Source organism: Hibiscus syriacus, unplaced genomic scaffold, assembly GCF_006381635.1.
Source record: "Hibiscus syriacus cultivar Baekdansim isolate YM2019G1 unplaced genomic scaffold, ASM638163v2 tig00110020_pilon, whole genome shotgun sequence".
Lineage (NCBI taxonomy): Eukaryota > Viridiplantae > Streptophyta > Magnoliopsida > Malvales > Malvaceae > Hibiscus > Hibiscus syriacus.
The window spans coordinates 1,458,299-1,478,851 of record NW_024062568.1 but is presented as its reverse complement, the minus strand read 5'-3'; the positions used below and the strand labels follow the sequence as shown (position 1 = coordinate 1,478,851).

At 36.9% G+C, this 20,553-nt stretch overlaps 1 protein-coding gene across 1 annotated transcript; it reads left to right on the top strand.

Annotated features, from left to right (window-relative positions):
* Positions 1-433: 433 nt before the first annotated feature.
* LOC120213172 (probable choline kinase 2) lies at positions 434-19,442 on the top strand. The gene is made up of 10 exons (XM_039211313.1): positions 434-531; positions 1,477-1,910; positions 2,828-2,949; positions 3,053-3,248; positions 16,617-16,734; positions 16,825-16,872; positions 17,697-17,797; positions 18,329-18,449; positions 19,080-19,131; positions 19,205-19,442. The coding sequence occupies exons 2-8, from the start codon at positions 1,557-1,559 to the stop codon at positions 18,425-18,427; spliced, it is 1,038 nt and encodes a 345-aa protein (XP_039067244.1). The 5' UTR covers positions 434-531; positions 1,477-1,556; the 3' UTR covers positions 18,428-18,449; positions 19,080-19,131; positions 19,205-19,442.
* The last annotated feature ends 1,111 nt before the right edge of the window (positions 19,443-20,553 follow it).

The following is a 20,553-nucleotide window of genomic DNA, read 5'->3' as shown; positions in this document are numbered from 1 at the left end:
AAGAATAATTATATCTATGATCACATAATTTGTTCATTTTTATTTTGGTCATCAATCTTTTAAATTTATCAATAAGATTACTTAATTATTTAAATATTGTCAATCAAAGTAGTAATCGTAACATTTAATGAAAAAGTGACATGACTGTTAAAAATAGGTATAATTACACATTTGATTCTTAACATTTACACATCCTATCAATTTAATCTTATTTTACTTATTCTATTAATTTAGTCATAATTTTAAATAAATATAATCATAATAAAGTACTGATTATCAAAATAAAAATAGATAATAATTAAGTGATCATATATATATATATATAATTTATCTATTATTGTTTATATTTTTTTATTTTTTCCCTCGAACTCCCAACTCACTGATGAGTTGTTCGAGTAAATACATGTGCAGCCGTACAAATCCCTTTCAACGTAGGTTTCTTCGTTTGTCCACCGATTTCAACATCGATCCACTTCAAAAAATTTAGAAAACAAATAGGGAACATCATCTCCATCTGAACTCTCCCTTCAGGTAAGCATCAATTTCCCTAAATCCTTTATTTATTTGTATTAATCCCTTGAATTCTCTTTTGTCAAAACCTTTTATTGGATCATTTCTAATTATTTAATTTAATCTCTGGCTGATGTTTTTTTTATTCTTTCAATTTTTCTTTTGCTTGATCTCTATTCAGTTTTGTCTTCTTTTGGGTTTCGTTTTTCTAGTTTGTTAAGCGTTGCTACAAGGCGAAAGAAAATTATACAAACTAAAATAATAATTAAGTAATAATGAATAAATCAATACATAAATCAAACCCAAAGCCAAATTTGAAGTAATTATTTTGTGTGTGTGTGTGTGTATAAGTGCAATATTTTTATTAGTGTTGATGGATTTGTGCGACTAAATTGCGTTTTGATCTCTTTTGCATGTTAAATTCTGTAATACTTGTTTATGCTATTCTTGTTAGGAACGGGATCATTTTCTCATCAGTGTTTTTTCTTTAATTCCTTGGTATTGTCATGTTTGGGTCTTATTTAGCTTCTGTTTGTTGATTTTGCAGCTTTACCGTTGTTTTTGAAGCTACTTTATACTGTTTATGATCATGCAGTTGAACCGTTTGTTCCTTGAACCATAGCCAGAATATGTAACTGTAAATATGCACGTTTTGATTTGTAATGTTTGATTATGTTTTGTCTCCTGACCAGCCATCCCCTTGTTTTCAGATCCTGTTTAATCTATAAATTTGAGCATAGTTTTGGACCTTTTGTTGTGTTGTTACTGGTGTTGCAATTAGAGTCGTAGACAATAAAGAGGAGAGATTTCATGTCTAAATTGTGGTTTGTAATTTGTTTGGCTAAATTGGTTTTTAGTTTCTATAAAAGAACATGCTGAATCATGTCCTGTAGTAGGTTAAGCAGTGGTTTTTTGGGGTGTTTATCTCTTCTGACTATTAATTCAATGGTGTTGATTTGTCATCAGGCAGCCATTCCCGTTCTGGAATTTTTTTTAATCAATAACTTTGAGCATAGTTTTTGTGGAATTCAGTTTGGTGTGATTTCATGGGTTCTGCAACTAATGTCGTTGACAATAAAGAGGCAAGGTTGCCTCGAGAAGTAAAGAATGCTCTACAGTTAATGGCATCAGAGTGGGATGATGTAGTGGACTCAAAGGCTTTGCAGGTGATCCCTGTTAAAGGTGCAATGACCAATGAGGTCTTCCAGATAAAATGGCCCACCAGGACAGATGATGTGTCACGGAAGGTTTTAGCTAGGATTTATGGTGAAGGTGTGGAGGTTTTCTTTGACCGAGATGATGAGATTCGGACGTTTGAGTTTATGTCGAAGCATGGACAAGGACCTCGTTTACTCGAACGGTTCCGCAATGGGAGAATTGAAGAGTTCATCCATGCACGGGTACTTTGATATTGCCTCCCCTCCCAGCCTTTTTCACATATTATTGTATCTTTAGATATTAATATGAAGCTATTTTAAATTAGGGTAAAGTACAAAAATGGTCCACTGACTATATGGCGCTGTTTTGTTGAGTCTCTTGACTATTGAAAGTTGTAAAATGGGGGCGTTGCTTCGTTGAGTCTTTTGACTATTAAAAATTACAAAATGGTCACTTGACTATTCATATATTCCAAACTCGTCATTTTCCGCTAAAATTTGATTGTCATCTGAGCTGGACGTTAATCTGTTGATTGTGATATGATAAAATTTGATCATATCCCAGCCAACGAGTTAAAGTTCAGCTCAGATGATAGTCAACTTTTCAACGGAAAATGACGAGTTTGGAACATATCAATAGTCGAGTTATCATTTTGTAACTTTTAATAATCAAGTGATCATTTTGTAACTTTTAATAGTCGACGGACTCAAAAAAGCAATACCTTATAGTCATAGACCATTTTGTAACTTTTAATAGTCAGGGATTTAACAAAGCAGCCTCCTGTAGTCGGAGAACCATTTGTGTACTTTACCCTTTAAATTAAGGGATTTGCTCTTCAAGCAGCTAATTTAAATGATTTTGACATTAATCTGATTACCTAATGGTTTATTACCTGTCTATCCAATTTGGGAATTACATCCAAAATAAATGCTACTACCGTGATTAAAAGAAGATGATTTTTTGAATAACTTCCAGCCATTTATATCTCGCTACTGCATTAAATTATCTTGTTTGATATGATTTCTTATTTATTAACAACATCAAGATTTACTCATTTGATACATCTTTCCCATTAAATTAAAATAAGATACTTTCTTTACTCTATTTTTCTGAAATGTCAAATGTGTATTGATATTCTTTCTTCCTCATTTACTTTCAGACACTATCAGCATCTGATTTGCGTGATCCAGCTATATCAGCTCTAATAGCAACTAAATTGAGGGAGTTCCATGAACTTGATTTTCCTGTTACCAAGAAAGTTTGGCTATGGGATAGATTGCGGTACATTTGAATATTTCTCGGTGAATTGTGCTAAATATTATGGATCTCATATCTATTAGCTTCATTTATTAATTTAAAGTTTTTGTCATTGGTTATGTTTCAGAAATTGGCTTAGGGAAGCTAAGAGAGTTTGCCCTCTAGAAGAAGCCAAAGCCTTTCACTTGGAAGTTTATGAGGAGGAAATCTCTATGTTAGAAAAGAAACTATCAGGGAGCCATCAACGCATTGGCTATTGCCACAATGATTTACAATATGGGAACATAATGTTTAATGAAGAGACTAAATCAGTAACCATCATTGTGAGTTTCTATCGACTGGCTGGCTTTTTATATAATTTTCCAATAGTGTTTGTAATATGAAAACTCTTTATATTTTCATCGAACCACATGGTGGCAAAACACCTTTGGAGAGGTAGGCGCAGCGCAAAACGGGAAGCCCTCCCACTCGCGCTTCTTCCGCCTTAGGGGTAAGAGATAAAAACACCTAAGATCATTAGAACTATAAGGTTGAGTAGTGGGTTGGTATATTAGTTGCATTCTTTTGATGGGAGGGTAACCATCAAACCTTTGACCAAGGTGAATTTTGCTATCAACATCAAACAATTACCAAAGACTACTGGTAGTGCTAGCAGTAATAAAATCATAGGTTGTTTATATGGTTCCATTAATGATGTTCTCTTGAATAGACTATTTCTAATTCTTGAACTTTGTCCTTGCATGTATATGATTGCGCCGACTTAAGTTGAGTAGATTGATGATTTTATCTTGGTCCTTATTTATTATATTAGCAAAACCACTCTATTTGCATGAATTTATCTTGTAATGCACAATACCTTTTCTCACCAAGAGGGGTTCAACATAGGCAAGCTTGCCCTGCTAGTACATAAGAATCCATTATTTTTCATGTCATTATTACTCCACCTGTGACATCCATCATCTCCGTCTCCCACACCCATACCTATTAAAGCCTCATAACTCTAATGTCCGAAAAAGGAACTAAATGACTATGGCCACACTAGGAGATAGGGCATCATTTTTAGGGTACACAACGAGCTTCTCATCCCCTATATATGGCCTTCTCAATCGTTAGGAAGGCAAGACTCCAGAAAATAGTGAAACCTTGCCCAATCTACCTCACAATTTTTTTTTTGATAAAATAAGGCCTCATTAAAACCCCCTTTCTTATCCTACATGTTACAAACATAACATGAAGGACATTGGAAAGAGGAAAAGAGTGCCTCTAACTTTTATTAATTAGAACAATAATACACCTCCACACCTCAACAGCTAACAACTTCTTACAAAACAGAAAACCATATATCTGAAAACAAAACACACCCTGAAACTCCTAAATAGGAACTACCAAGGCATAACACCTTAACCATTACACAAAACGTAAGTTCAGCCTATACCAGCTTTAGCTAATTCATCCGCTTCCCAATTTGCTGCTCTCGAGATGAGCCTTGTGATGATACCCTTCCTCTCCACAGTAGAAGCTATATCCCTTACCAAGGAATGAAACAAAGTAGTACTAAGGTTCGGATTATTAATCCATTTCAGAGCATTAGAAGAATCCGATTCCAAAATGATCCTCTGATTTGAAAAGAGATCAGCTTCAACTTCCTCAATAAGAATCAACCCTCTCTTGATCGCCAAAAGCTCTACGAGTAAGGGAGGACCTCCCCCTACCTTCTCTGAAAAAGACCCAAGCACCATCCCTCTGCCATCTCTAGTCAAGCCACCTATTCCACCCTTATCCCAACCTTTGACCATTGCACAATCAACATTAACTTTTAAGAACCCTATCGGAGGAGGACTCCACCTAGAAGAAGGAAGATACCTCTTATTCAGATTGACATGTTGATCAGCTAGTTTTAAATCCCCCATCAAGGAATCAAAATGAAAATGAACATCCTTAACTGATGTTTCAAACCAAGAAACAGTTCTGAAACGTGAAATGAAGAACAACGCTGAATCAACCTTCCCATTCTGGAAAATCACCTCATTCCTACATTTCCAAACAGACCACAACACTGCTATTGAAATAAACTTCCATATATTGGATCGCGGCACTAAGTCATCCCAGGCAATTAGGAAGTCCATCACCGAACCAGGAACCACAAAGAAAACATTCCAAAACTTTAAAAACTTAGCCCACAAAACCCATATCACTTCACAGTGAAGAAACAAATGAGAGACTGACTCCTTGTACTTCCTGCACAAAGGGCAGACAGAGTCTTCAACCCCAGAAACTCCTCTCTTCAGCAATTTCTCTTTCACCGCAATTCTATGATGAGCAAGTTGCCAAACAAAGGATTCCACACGTGGTGGAGCTACTCCTTTCCAAACATACCGTTCCCAATTACTTTCTAATTGATCAATACCCTCTCTATCAAAATAGGTTTTCATGCATGATTTTGCTGTAAAACAACCCTCTCTATTTCCCAACCAAATCCAACAATCTTCCTCTACTAGAGACAAAGAAGAGCTATTCAACAGAGAGATAATTTGCAGCCACTGCTCAACCTCCCAATCCACCAAATTCCTTCTCATTTGAATATCCCAAACCCAACCCGAATCATTGTGCAATCTGAATTCTGCTACCTTACCCTCTTTGTTATTCGAAATAGCAAATAACCTTGGAAACCTATCTTTTAGAGGAGCCGAACCCAACCAAACATCATGCCAAAACTGAACAGTTTCTCCATTTCCAGCCCTAACACACAAATTTCTCCTAAAACAGTCCCCAAATGCATCACTTGAAAAGAAGTTCATAACAATTCCTCTCCAAATCCAAGAACTACGAGCTGTCCAAGTATTCCGAATCATCAAAGAATTAGGATCCATATTGTAAACACAAAACACAACTGATTTCCACCAAGAATTTTTCTCTGCAGCAAATTTCCACACCCATTTCCCCATAAGAGCCCTGTTTAATAGCAGCAGATTCGGAATCCCTAAACCCCCCAACTTCTTTGGCTTACACACCAAATCCCACTTAATCCAATGAATGTTCTTTTTATCTGATGATCCCCCCATAGAAACGATGCCATGATAGAGTTTAGTTTGTTGAGAACACTAATAGGGATCCGAAAAATAGAAATATAGTGGATTGGAATAGAGCACAACACCGATTTGACCAAGACAGCCCTTCCAGCCAGAGATAAAGACTTGGCCTTCCAACCAGCCAAATTATTATAAAATTTTTGTATAACCGGTTCCCACAGGGAAAAAGAATTCCTCTTGGCCCCCAATGGAATACCTAAGTACTCCGAAGGAAAAACTCCCCTTATGCACCCTATTTCCTTTGCCCATGAAACTAGTTCCTCCTCCCCCACATTAATTCCAAAAATTCTGCTCTTATACAGATTCAACTTTAAACCCACCATCAGTTCATAAATTAAAAGTACCCTTCTAATATTCACCAAATCATGAATAGAAGCCTTACTAAAAATTATTAAATCCCACAATCTTTGACAACCTTATCTTGTCCCGAGGAGCCACGTTCCTCACTGAACACCTTTTTCCTTCCAACAGCTGGAACACCTGACACTTTATGCATACTTTTCGCCTCACCTAGTACTGTCCTCTCATCCCAATGGTCAGCCCCTGTAATATTATTGGCTTCCACGTTAAAATTCAAATTATCATCGGTCATTGTGTCATCCCCATGAGAAGCACCTTTAGCCCGTGCTTCTTGTCTATTCTGAGCATCTGACACCTTCTGGAAATTCAATTGCCCTTGCTGACCTTCTCTATCATCCCCTTTGCTCCCTTCCGATGAAGTCTTCTCTCCCTGGTCAACTCGTTCTTCCACAGGGCCTGAGCAGTATGGGTGTGTTTCACTAGCCCAGCGATGTCCTGCGAACAATGAAAGCCATTTACAGGACCAAACACATTCTGAAACATATGAGGAGAACAGTACTATCATGGTAGAGGAAGAGAATGAAGGCATTCAGGAAGTTGAGGTTTTTGATATGGGTGACAAAGGAAGTAAGTCCAATAAGGTCAATAGAAATGCAAAGGTGAAGAGTTGTAGGAGATGGAGATTAGGATATCAGGTATCTAAAGGCCTGTCAATAAGTAAGACTTCCGAAGGATTGAGAGGTGGCGGACGTTTTGCGAGGGTCTACAGATGGTCAAAAACAAGACGAGCTTGGTTATGTTCAACAAATATTCATAAGCACAGTCAGAACAGGCTGGTACTTCATAATTCTAAGCAATTTTCATCAGCTTCAGGGGTTAGGGGTCAGGATAAGGATACTATTGTTTCTGCCCATGGTCATAATAAGCCTATGGGCCCTATTAGTAGCAACATTTCTCCTGTAAGTGGGATGGCAGATCAGGTTATTGCTTCTAGGAATCGGAGAAAATACAGAAAGAAGAGAAGAGGTTTAATCTCAGAAGCTCTGGCTAATGCAGATGTATCTACAGTCTACTCTTGTTCCTTCTCTAAAGTTCTTGAGGAAGCATTGAATACTTGGGAAGTATGTCAGAGTTTAGGCATTTCTTTCAAGGAAGGGAGGGAGGCTTTTATTGATAAAATTAGGAAGATGGAGGAAGGGGCAGGGGTGGCAAATGAAGCTGTTAAGTGAGTCAGTTACTTGCTTCCTCGAAGGTTTGGGCTTGAAGTGTATATGTTGGAATGTAATATTATTTCGTGGAATGTTAGGGGCTTAGGAAGAAAGGAAAAAATTAGAGGGGTGTCGAGACTTGTAAATAAGAACAAACCGGTCATATTGCTTTTACAGGAAACAAAACTGAGTAAAAACAAGAAGTGGCTTAGAAGGAAATTAGGAGGAAAGCTGCTGATGGGAGAAAGTTTCCAGCCAGCGGATGGGTCAGCCGGTGGATTGTTGTGTTTGTGGAATGAAAATGCTTATGAGGTAAGCAAGGTGTATAATCAAGGTAGATTTCAGGTGTTAACAGGGAAGTTCAAGGTGTCTAAAGTAGAATGTGTTATTATTAATGTGTACGGTCCTTCTGTAGAGGAAGAAAAGGAGGAGTTTTTCAGGCAACTGTTGAGTTATGTTCACTCTGTTAATCTGCCAATTTGCATCGGGGGAGATTTTAATGCTTATCTCGACCAAGAGGAGAAGATTGGTGCCTCACAAAATTGGTATTCAATGGGTCTGCTAAGGAATTTCTTGCAACAATCAAATTTAATAGATCTTCCTTTGGCAGGTGGCACTTTCACTTGGGGTAATAATAGAGAAAGCACTACTTGGGTAAGGCTTGATCGGTTCTTATTGAGTAGCAGCTTCTTAAGTTGCTTCCCCAAGTCTGTTCAGAAATTACTTCCTAGATCTCTCTCTGATCACAACCCGATATTATTGGTTGAAGATGTGAAAAATTGGGGCCCTAAACTTTTTCGGCTCTTTAATTATATGCTGGAGGAAGATGGTTTTGTAGATGTGGTTCAGAATGCAATGTTAGATCGGGTTGAAGATAGAGGAGGAAGAGGAATTTACAATGTATTAAAAGGAACTAAGAAACGTATCAAGGAATGGCCATTCAGAAATAAACAGGGGATATCTGAAGCTATTACAGGGTTGGAGAGCAAAATAAATGATTTGGAAATTAAGGCGCCAGGCAGTGGGCTTTCTACTTTTGACTGGGAACAACTTTTGTCGTCCAGAAAAGAGCTCTGGAAATTGCATAGAATTGAAGAAAGTATTTGGTTTCAAATGTCGAGGGCGAAATGGATAAATGATGGGGATAGAAACACTAGGTTCTTCCACCTATGTGCTATAAACAGAAACAGATTCAACACCATTTCGACATTGAAAGTGGATGGGGAGGTGATGATAGATTCAGTGCTGATTAAAGATTATGTCTCCCAGTTCTTTAAGAAAGCCTATAACTCTAAAGATTTTTTAGAGGTGGAGAACTTGAATTTAAAATTTGCTAAATTGAGAGGAGATCAAAGGAATAGCCTGGAGGTTATGTTTTCAGAGGAGGAAGTAAGGGGGGCTATTTTCTCTTCGGTCAGTTCTAAAGCACCAGGTCCCGATGGGTTTACGATGGGTTTTTTCAAGAAATTCTGGCCAACTATGAAGGGGCAACTCATGAAGTTTATGGAGGATTTTTATTGCGGGAGAAAATGGGATCATGGGGTCAATCATGCGTTCATTTCTCTGATCCCAAAGAAAAACAATCCAGAAGTAATTGAAGATTATAGACCTATAAGTCTCGTTGGCAGTCTATATAAAATCATTTCCAAAGTTTTAGAAAGGAGACTAGTTTCAGTGATTCAAGATATTGTGAGCCCTTCACAATTTGCATTTATTCCGGGGAGACAGCTTCTAGATTGTGTTTTTCTTGCAAACGAAGGCATAGATTATTGGAGGAAGCAAGGGCTGAAAGGGGTAGTTTTCAAAGCTGATTTTCAGAGGGCGTATGACACGGTTGAATGGCCAATTATCTTTAGGTTATTGAGAGTGTAACACCCCTAACCCATACCCGACCCGGATATGAGTCAGAGATACTACATTGACTTTAAAACACAACTCTTAATAAATAATAGTAAAATATTTGATCTTATATTACGAAAATACCATAATATACATACTGTAATATAAGTTTACCAAAATATTCAGAGCATACACAACTTAACCCTTTAATTACATGCCAACTGTCATTTACATAACAAAATGACCTACTGATTAAGTTGCTTCTGATCTGATGGTTGCAGGAGTAATACTGTCAAGCTGCTTCACCTGTCTCTTCTATTTTCCTCGGATCCTACGTGTGAAACACTCACACGCTAAGTCATCGACTTAGTGAGGCAACAATAATAAGGCAATGTAATGTAATGAAAATGTCAGGATCATATGAGATGAGATGCAAACATGTAACTAATCAATGTAGTATACTTCATCAATATCCATACCTGTAAGCGTATGACTGTAACATTCATTATTCTGTATTAATAAGTTTATTGGCCCATGATAGCATATTGAGAACCTAAGGTATTTGAGTAATGTGAGGTTGTGCACTATGCTGTCACCACAGCTCGTATAAATGCACCGAAGTGCCCCGTAGAATTTCACCGAAGTGCCCGTAGAATTATGTCCATAAGGACCACGTAGAATTCCTTAAGAATCATATACATATACTATGGATCAAGTATGTGTCTTTCAAGACTTCACACAGGTTCCAAAGGATATACATATGTCCTAAAGAACGAGTATACCCTCTACCCTTGGCATGCCAACTATACCTATAGTTCTCATCTACATAACATGGGCTTATACATTTCCCGTAGTTCATATCGCGTAGACATAGTATTTCCATACCTTTAACACATAGGCATATCATTTACATACCTTTATCACATAGTGCATATAACTTTTTCTGCATATTCATGTCATGTAATACATATAATATGAATTCATGTCATGTAATACATTTAATACAAATTCATGTCATGTATCATAATATGGAATGTAATCATATGTCAAAATATGGAATCTAGACTTATCACAAGTCTAGAACTGAATATACTACTATATTCATGCTATGCATATGCACTCACCTATACTTCTTTGCCTTTTCCTCGATCGATCCTACTTGTAGATTGTTCCCGAACTCGAGTAGGCTCGGTATCTACATAAACATAATTTTTAAGATGATCATCAGATGTCTATGTCTTGCAATTAAGCTTTAATAGCTTACTAATTTAAAGAATTTATAGCTTAGTCTTGCTTTCTTTTCTTTCTTCTTCTTTTTCTCATGGGGGAATCGGTTCCCCCCTGGGGGTATCGATTCCTCTCAAGCAATCTGGAATTTCATATACGATGAGGGGGGTATCGGTTCCCCCCCTGGGGGTACCGATTCCCCTCTAGCATTCTGGAAATTCATTTCGTTGAGGGGGTATCGGTTCCCCCTTGAATGGGTACCGACCGATTCCCCTAACCCAGAAATCCTAATTTGAGCTCGGAAATCATCCCATTTCAGCTCAAACATACATATTTCAATCCCTTTACTACTCTTAACTCTCATACACTTACTTAAACTAATTATTATCCATTAAATACCTCTAAAACCTAGAAATCCAATTCTCCATGTAGAATTTAAGAATCCAACCCAAATTCCAATATGTTCTAATTTGAATTCTAACCCCTCATACTTCTTAATTAGCTTATTGACAAGTCAAAAATCTGATTCAAACATCAAAAACTCATCCATATCAAAATTTTCATCTAAAAACTCATTTTCCAAATCTATCTCTAAAACACTAATCTTGTTGTTTTAATGTCATATAAGCTTTCCTTTAGCTTATATAACATACAAACTTTCATTTCCAATCTTAACAATCAAAGAAACTACCAAGTTCAGTTTCTTACCTTTAATTGCAAGCCACACGTTGAGAGAAGGAAGAGAAGAAAATGAGGAAGAAGGAAGAAGAAATGGGAGGTTCTGGAACCTAAAATCACACGTGGTTCTCATATACCCCATAACATTTTATTTTAATTAGAAATTCCTTGCAAATGACCATTTGGTCCTTACCCCCATCTCATATTTACTAACCATACTATTTAAACTATATAATTATTCTACTTTAATCACCAAATGTTGAAACTTTGCAAATTAATCACTAACCCGACATGGAGGATGTTACAGAGAGTCATGGGCTTTGGGGAGAGATGGGTGTCCTGGATAAAATGTCGCCTCTCCACGACGTCAATTTCGGTGTTAGTGAATGGCTCTCCTACAGAGGAGTTCTCGATGGGCAAAGGGTTGAGACAAGGATGCAGTTTGTCTCCTCTCTTGTTTAATTTAGTGGGGGAACTGTTAAATCGTATGTTAGTGAAAGCAGCGGATGTGGGACTTTTTCAGGGTTTTGCTTTTGGAAGATCGGTTTCCTTTAATTTAACCCATTAACAATTTGCTGACGACCTGATTTTGTTTTGCCGAGATTCACCTACCTATATTCTCAATATTAAGAGTCTTGAGGATTTTTAGCCTAATGACTGGACTCCGTTTGAATTTGTCGAAGAGTAATTTGTATGGAATTAATGTGGATGACAATGTATTAAATGAATGGGCGAAGGAGGCTGGTTGCACAGTAGGTGTTCTGCTTACAGTATATTTAGGTTTACCATTAGGTGCAAAGAGAAATTCAGAGGCTGTTTGGGAGCCAGTCTTTCAGAGTTTCATCAAAAAGTTATCCGGATGGAAAGCTTCCACACTATCTATGGCGGGCAGATTGGTGTTGATAAAATCAGTTCTGTCCTCCTTGCCGATTTTCTACCTCTCTGTTTCAGAATCCCGAGTAAGGTTTATAGGAAGTTAAATTCTCTTATGGCCAACTTTTTGTGGGGGGAAGGTTCTTCAAAAAGTCGAATTCACTGGGTGAATTGGAAAAGGGTTTGTCAACCCTTCGAGGAGGAAGGTTTGGGAATCTTGGATCTGAATTTCGCTAACAGAGTGCTACTAGGTAAATGGGTATGGAAGTTCGCAAATGAAAAAGACACTCTTTGGAAGAACATGATTTGCAGTAAACATAATGTGAGTAATCTGTCTTTAGACCTCAAAAAGGTAGTCTCTCCTTCGGATTCTTGGATATAGAAGGGTATTACAAGAAACTATTTGGCAGAGGATGCAATTGGTTATGGTTTGCGATCTCACTCGAAGATTCAAGTAGGCAATGGCAAGTCTATTGTATTCTGGCACGATGTTTGGCTAAATGAGGATTCTTTAAAGAATCAATTTCCAAGGATCTATGTTCTTTCCAATAACAAGTGGGGAAAAGTTTCTGAGTTTGGCAGTTTCTCGAGCAATAAATGGATTTGGAATATTCAAACGAGAAGGAATCTATGTGATTGGGAGCTGGATTACTGGATTCAATTGATGTCATTATTGGAAAATGTTGGTCTGTCTGAATCAGTGGATGATTTTCTGGCGTGGTCGAGGAAAGGAGATGGACTGTTCACTGCTAAAGCATGTAGGTTGACTCTTTCTACAAATTCAGGGGGTAGTTTCAAGTGGAAAAGGTTCGTTTGGTCAGGTTTGGCTCCCCCAAGAGTCGAAACTTTTCTGTGGTAGGTCTCTCATCAAAGATTGGCAGTTAGAACGGAGTTGACAAGGAGAGGTGTTTCATTGGAGGAGGTCTCTTGTCCGTTTTGTGCTCAACAGGAAGAAACAGTTCAACACTTGTTCATATCGTGTTTGGTAGCATGGGACCTATGGAGCAGTTTTTGGAGGTTATGGGAAGTCTCGTCAGTCTTACCTAAAGACCCAGTCTCTTTGCTGTGCTCTTGGTCGGACATGAGGCCAAATTCTCTAATATGGAGCTTTATACCGGGTGTAGTTCTATGGTCATTATGGAAGGCTAGAAACTCGGTGGTTTTCGATGATTGGAAACTGGACAGCCATACTCTTTTCTTCATTTGTAGATTTAGATTGGCTAAATGGTTCCTGGCTAAGCACCAGGACGTCTTTATTCAGGTAGACTCCCTTGTTGAGGACCCTACACTTGCAGACAAGCACCATACTAGGAACAGTAAAAGGATGAAGGTTCAGGGCTGGCTTCCTCCTCCACTTCATTTTTTCAAAGTTAATGTTGATGGGGCAGTCAGTGGGGACGGGCTGCTAGGGGGAATGGGGGCATTTTAAGAGATTCAGAAAGTAAAATTCTTGGGTCCTTCTCGCACGCTGTTGGACCAGGTCCTCCCCCACTTGCTGAGCTGAAAGCCATTGAGAAAGGCATTGACTTTTTTCTCTCGTCGGATTGGGCGAGGAAGGGAAGGTTAATTATAGAGAGTGATTGTAAATCAGTAGTGGATTGGATTTTGCTGCCGACATCATCTCCTCGTTTTTTTAGTTCGTTGGTTCAGAAAATTGCTTCCCTAATCTTGGAGAGGGAGATCATTATTAGACATATCCCGAGGAGCTGCAATTGTGAGGCTGATACTTTAGCTAAACAGGGGATTGGATGATGAATGAAGGTTGCCTTAGAGGTTTTGCAGTAGGGTTGGTGGTCTATTGAGGTTGTTGGGGCTGAGTCAGTTTTGGTATTGTTTAAGGGAGTTCTGGTCGCATTGGGGTTTTGCTTTCTACGTTCTGTAATTTTTTAGGTTTTGTTATTTTGTCTTATGGCTTTATTTTATGTACTTTGTCTTTGATGAATAAAATCCTAAGGCACTCTTTTCCACCTTCCGCTGATTAAGGAGCTTTCCTAAAAGATCCATTAATCAAGAAGGGGGTTTTTAATGAGGCCGGAAATTCTTAAAAAAAAATTATTAAATCATCCGCAAATTGCAAATGAGATAACATGAAAGAACGTTCATTAGAGCCTAATTCAAAACCCGAAAACAGCCCCTTATTCACTGCTTTTACCAACATTAAATGTAGCAATTCCCCTCCCAAATTGAACAACAAAGGGGATAACGAGCAGCCCTGCCTTAGCCCTCTAGTAATGTGAATTTTCTCCGTAGGTGTGCCATTTACCAAAACTGAAATGGAAGCTGTTGAAACACACTTGTACATCCAAGAACTCCATCTAGCTCCAAACCCCATTTTACTCTTTATTTTCAGCAAGATCCTCCAATCAACCGTATCAAAAGCTCTTTTGAAATCCACTTTAAAAACAACTCCCTTCAATCCTTTTTTCCTCCAACAATCAATGCCTTCATTTGCTATAAACGAGCAATCTAAAATGTGCCTCCCCGGTATAAAAGCGAACTGTGAAGGACTAATAACTTCATTAATGCATAAGTTTAACCTTCTAGCCAGAACTTTTGAGAGAATTTTGTAGAAACCCCCAACTAGACTAATAAACCTAAAGTCTTCAAGCCCCTCTGGATTGTCCCTCTTGGGAATAAGAGAGAGGAAAGAATGATTGGTTTCCATGTCCCATTCCTTTCCCTCATAAAAATCTTTAAAAAACAGCAGCAAAATTTCCTTCATACTTGATCAAAACTTCTTAAAAAAACCTTAATTCAGTCCATCCGGGCCAGGTGCTTTATTGCAATCCGAATTAGCGATTACACCCCAAATTTCCTCTTCAGAAAAAGGCTTCTCGAGTGCCATACTCTGCTGATTCGATAGCTGTAAAAAATCCAAGTCCATCTCCTCAACTTCCAATGTATTTTCCTGATTAAACAACCCCTTGAAAAAGTGCACCACCGAAGCTTTAATTAATTTGGATCTGAGATGTCTTCATTATCTACTTTGATGGATTTGATACCATTTCTCCTTCCTCTACCTCTTGCACACTGGTGGAAAAATCTAGTGTTCTTATTATCCCCATTCAAACTCCACTTCAATCTTGACTTTTGAAGCCAAATCAATTCATCTTTTTTGTACAAGTCCCACAACTCTTTCTTTGCTTCCACTAGGTTCTTCATAGACACCATGGAGAGACCTTGTTGCAGATTAAGTTCCATCTCCTGAATTTCTTTCTCCAACCTATTTATTCTCCCGGGGATCTCAAGATAACCCTTCCCAGACCAATTCTTCACTGCATCCTGCACTCCTTTTAGTACACTGGAGATTGGTTGTCTATTCTCCACATTACAAAGCTTGACCAGTTCTCCCTCCATCATCCTACAAAATCCATCTTCTTCCAAGACATAATTAAACAATTTGAACGGTTTAGGGCCCCAATTCCAGCCCCTATTTTCCAGCAAGATGCTGTTATGATCTGAAACAGACCTTTCAAGGAGTCTTTGAGTTATCATAGGGAACAATGATAAAAATCTTTGATCCACTAGGAATCGATCAAGCCTCTCATAAGTTGGGATATCCCTATTGTTACACCATGTAAATCGACCTCCAACCAAAGGCAAATCCAGTAAATTTGCTTTGCTCATAAAATCTTTGAAAGCAAACATTGTAATTAGGTTCACTGCACCTCCCATCTTTTCATATTGTGACATTACAACATTGAGGTCTCCTCCGAGACACACTGGACAGTCTATATTCTCTAAGAATGATAACAGCTCCCCGAAAAACGCCTCCTTTTCTGAATCGACACTCGGACCGTACACATTTATGAACCAACAGGATCCTTGTAACCCATCAATAATACCCTTAACTGCTACAAACCTCCTATGAATGATTTCCTCTATAATCTTACACTCTTTTTCATTCCATAAAGTAATCAGACCTCCAGCAGAACCTACAGCTGCTGAAACTGCCGAAGCTGTCAACAAATTACCACCCATTTTCCTCACTACCAGCGGAGTCAACACTTCCATTTTCGATTCCTGAATGAATAAAATTACAGGCTTTCTCTCCTTAACAACCCTCCTTACAGCTCTAGCCTTAGTCCTCCTACCCAAACCTCTAACATTCCAAGACAATAAATTCCAACTAGTCATCTATATCCAGTCATAACCTTGAAATCCATCACCCCTTAATTCCAACCTTTTCTTAACTATCACTGATATCCAACCTTTCCTTTTTGGCTCTTGACACCACTCGACGGTGTGAACTGCCTTGCACTAAATACATATACTCTTAAATTTTCAAGTAATCAGAGACCATGTAATCAGAGAACGATAGAAAGATATCCAAGTAATCAGAGAACGATAGAAATTTTTCATATACTCTTAAATTTTCAGCTAATTAAGCATGATTCTATTTTCTCCGAGACCATTTTTCTGTAGAAGTACTAAATACATAATTCTATGGAGGTTGATTGGCTGCCTGCTTATACAGGATTACGAGTATGCAACATACAATCCTGTTGCCTTTGATATCGCAAACCACTTTTGTGAGATGGCTGCCGACTATCACACAGAAACACCCCATGTTATGGATTATACTAAATATCCAGGTGAGCCTTTTGGATCTCATTTTTCCTTATAAAAGATGCATTATATTCACTGAATGGTAAAAAAAAATTCTCGTCCTTCGGCATACATAGGTTTGGAAGAGCGCTTAAGGTTTTTACGTGCATACCTGCACTCTTCAGGTAACTGTTTATTGCTTGTATGACATTCTTTGACTTTTTAATTGTTCACAGGGTGGTTTTTTTTTTTATAGAAGTTGGAGGTCTCATTAAAAACTCCCTTAATATTCTTCCACATACTTAGAAGTATGTTGAAGAACATTAGAAGGGAGAAAAGAGTGCCTCATATTTTATTAAATAGAAGACCAAGTACATGTGGTAACACCGATCCCTCATACGGGAATATACACCAATACAAACCACATCACCTAGAAATCTTACATCGTCAAACAAAAAGCCCCTAAAACAATAACCCCAGTTGTAAAATACACCTCAAGATGTAAGATAACATAGCAAAATAAAAACCAACAATTACAACCACAAACTTAAAAACGCCTCTGAATACAGCTGCATTCGTGTCTAACAGTCTATAATTGTTTTATTCTGCTGGCAATTTAGCTTATATCTAGTTCTTCCTCTTTTACTCAAAGGACTGATTCAACACATTTGAGCAGTCGAGAGAATGGAAAAAGGAAGAAAGCGAGAGAAAAAGAAATTTCCTAATTTTTATAGGTTTCTGTTCCTCCTAACTTTATCTCCTAAGAAACTGAATCCTAATCGTATAATGTAGATAAGTTACAAATAGATTAAACTTCTAAGTGAAATTAAACTCCTAATTGTTGGCAACTTTCTACAACACATTTTCTTTTTTTTTAAAAAAAAGTCGAGACAGTTGTAGAACCAATTTAGTGTCTTTCAATTTATATATCTGAACTTGATCTGTCAATGTAACTCTGAATTTGATATATTGTCAGGATCCCATGATATTATCCACGATTTTATTGCAGGTAAGGAACCTATAGACTCTGAAGTGCAGAAGCTGCTTCAAGATGTTGAGAAATATACTCTAGCAAGTCATCTCACTTGGGGGGTGTGGGGAATAATTTCGGTAATTTTGAACACCTCATGTTTCTTATCATAGGATTACCATTTCAAAATCATTTGACAATCCTGCATGCACTTGGTAACTTGGTATCAGCAATGCAATCTTCGAGCTCGTGCCTCGACTATCTTATTGGATATCCTGCAAATCACTGCCCTTTCTCGACTATCTATATGATCATGAATCGTTAATTGTGATTTTAGTGAAACTTTTATATGTGAAGAGGACACTCAATGACTCAAATTATCACAGAATATATCATTATAAGTTTTTTCTTCACTTCTATTTCTTTGCGATTATCCTATCATGATCTCCATCATGTTGAGCACATGAACCTTTCATAAAAAAGCTATACTTGAAGTTGTTAGATATTTAAATATAGTCATTGACTCAAGAGGGATCAAACCTACTGGTACTTTGACTTTCGCTCGATCATGAAGTAGAAGGGAGATGTCATTTGATGTGATGGCATGGGGTTCGAGTTTATTTCTTTTAAACTAATTACTTGTTTGATATTGTATCATTTTTCTTCCTCAGGAACATGTGAATGAAATTGACTTCGACTACAGAGAATATGCCAAGCAGAGGTTTCAACAGTACTGGATACGGAAGCCCGAGTTGTTGGGCTCTTCTTGAACCCCCACTTTTTGGTGTAATGGTACACTGTTGTTCATTCATTCTCCTTGTTACCCTGTAGATATAATTTCTTTGTAGGATATATTCATGATTTGTTTCGATGCTATTCTGCATGCTTTATTCTTTTCATGAATCAGACATGTTTCATGAATGCTTATACATATTGCTCTTCTATTGTGGGATTTTTTGGGTGATATTCGGCAACAATGATTTGACGATGATGTTGCTATCTTCGATTTGTCTGTGGTTAAAAACAAAACCAGATGATATTACATTTCGTTGTATATGTCATCTTTGAAGATGTTTCTTGTTGAGGATGACTTCGCTTGTGTGAATTCAACTTTTTTTGTGTGCACATTTTCAAGGAAATCTGAAGTCAATATATCAACTCTGTAGATAAAAGCAGCAATAACGCATGTAGATTCGTTTCATCTTACTAGAAAGTGTTGATGCCTACATGTAATGTAAGAAACTCCATCAATCTTAACTCTGGCACTTTGATCGTGATGATAATCGGGGAATTGGGTTTTAAAATTTTAACATGTGAATGATAAATTCAAGCTACAAGTGAAGAAAAAAATGTCATAACATGTGACATTAGTTTATCACGTTTCATTTTATAGCTTATTTCCGGTTTTATTTTACAATGCAGGTTTGCAGACATCGTGATGTATGCCAATTTTAAGAGGGAAATCATCAAGATGGTGTGTGATAGTGCTGATGATGCTGTTTCGTTGTGTTGTTATATGGCATGAAATAACACAAATGTTCTTACAGGTTAACAAAGGAACACAGAAAGGACTCGGAATGAACAAGTAGGGTTTTCCGGCAAATACTCCGAGGGAAGACTGTTTTCTCCGAAACATGTTTTTGTTACATGAGATTGTGCATGGTAAAAGGCCAAAATCAATAATATTTGTAATTTGGTGAATTGGTTTGGAGAGATGAATGGATGACTAGAAATAAAAGCAAAATCCAACATTTGTGCAAAATGTAATATTATGGATGAAAAGCCCCACCATAGTGATCCTTTTCGGTTCGGTGGTTAGGGGTTAGGATATTTGTTGTTGAAAAATAGCATAACGTATATTTCAAATAAAAAATAACGAAGATATATCAAAAAATAATTAATACTAAGAATATTGTGCGCCAAATCTCAAATCGAAAGTAAAAGGATCAAAGTGAAAAAAATAGTTTAGGGACTAAATCATGTATTAAGTCTTAAAATATTTGAAAATTTTGAAGTATTATAAAAAACCCCTTAAATATGATAAAAGAATATCCTTGGACTTTGACTAGCATTAAGCAGTTCTTTATGGGCATTGATCAAAATGTTTTTGACCATAATTTTTAGAATTTATATTGAAATATTTGAAAAACAATTGAATTGTTAAACCCTTCTATAGGTTATATATAGTTAAAAAAAAATAAACTAAGATTATATTTAGATATTTTCAATTTTTATTTTCAAAACTTTTAAATTTATAATGTATATCATATCATTTGATCTAAAGCATCGCATGATATAGTATAATATGATCTTTTTTCAAAAGACATAATTGATAGGATATGCAATGTTATCGTTCATGAATTTTAAAACTTATATATTTTTTCCAATGTGAGATTAATATCCCCACCTTTTGAAGTCATGATATTTTTCCCTATTCAAAAGAAATATTCTTTATCACGAAAAACCGTCATGGTTGTTCACTTTGCTTATCCCACCCACTTGAGTGTTTAACTTGAAATCGAATCGTGAAAGGTCTTTAAAGTCATTATTATCTTTCAAAAAAAAAAAGTATGTTTAGATGGATGTGTAATGCCATCGCTTATAAACTACATTACCTCCCTTTTCTTTCTCGATGTTAAATTAATATCCCAACCTCTCCAACAAGTGACAAATCGAAAATTTGTAGCATTTCGATATATTATGTTTAGTTTTATCTTGAATAATCGTGTACAATTTACAGAAAATTTTATTTGAACGCAAATTACTTAAGAAAAACATACCATCTTTTACTATTAAGACCACTATTCGTTATGTTCAATTGATTTCTTTAATTCTATTAAAAAATGAATTGAATCAGAATAATATTAAGGACTACTATGAATAAAATAATCTTTAA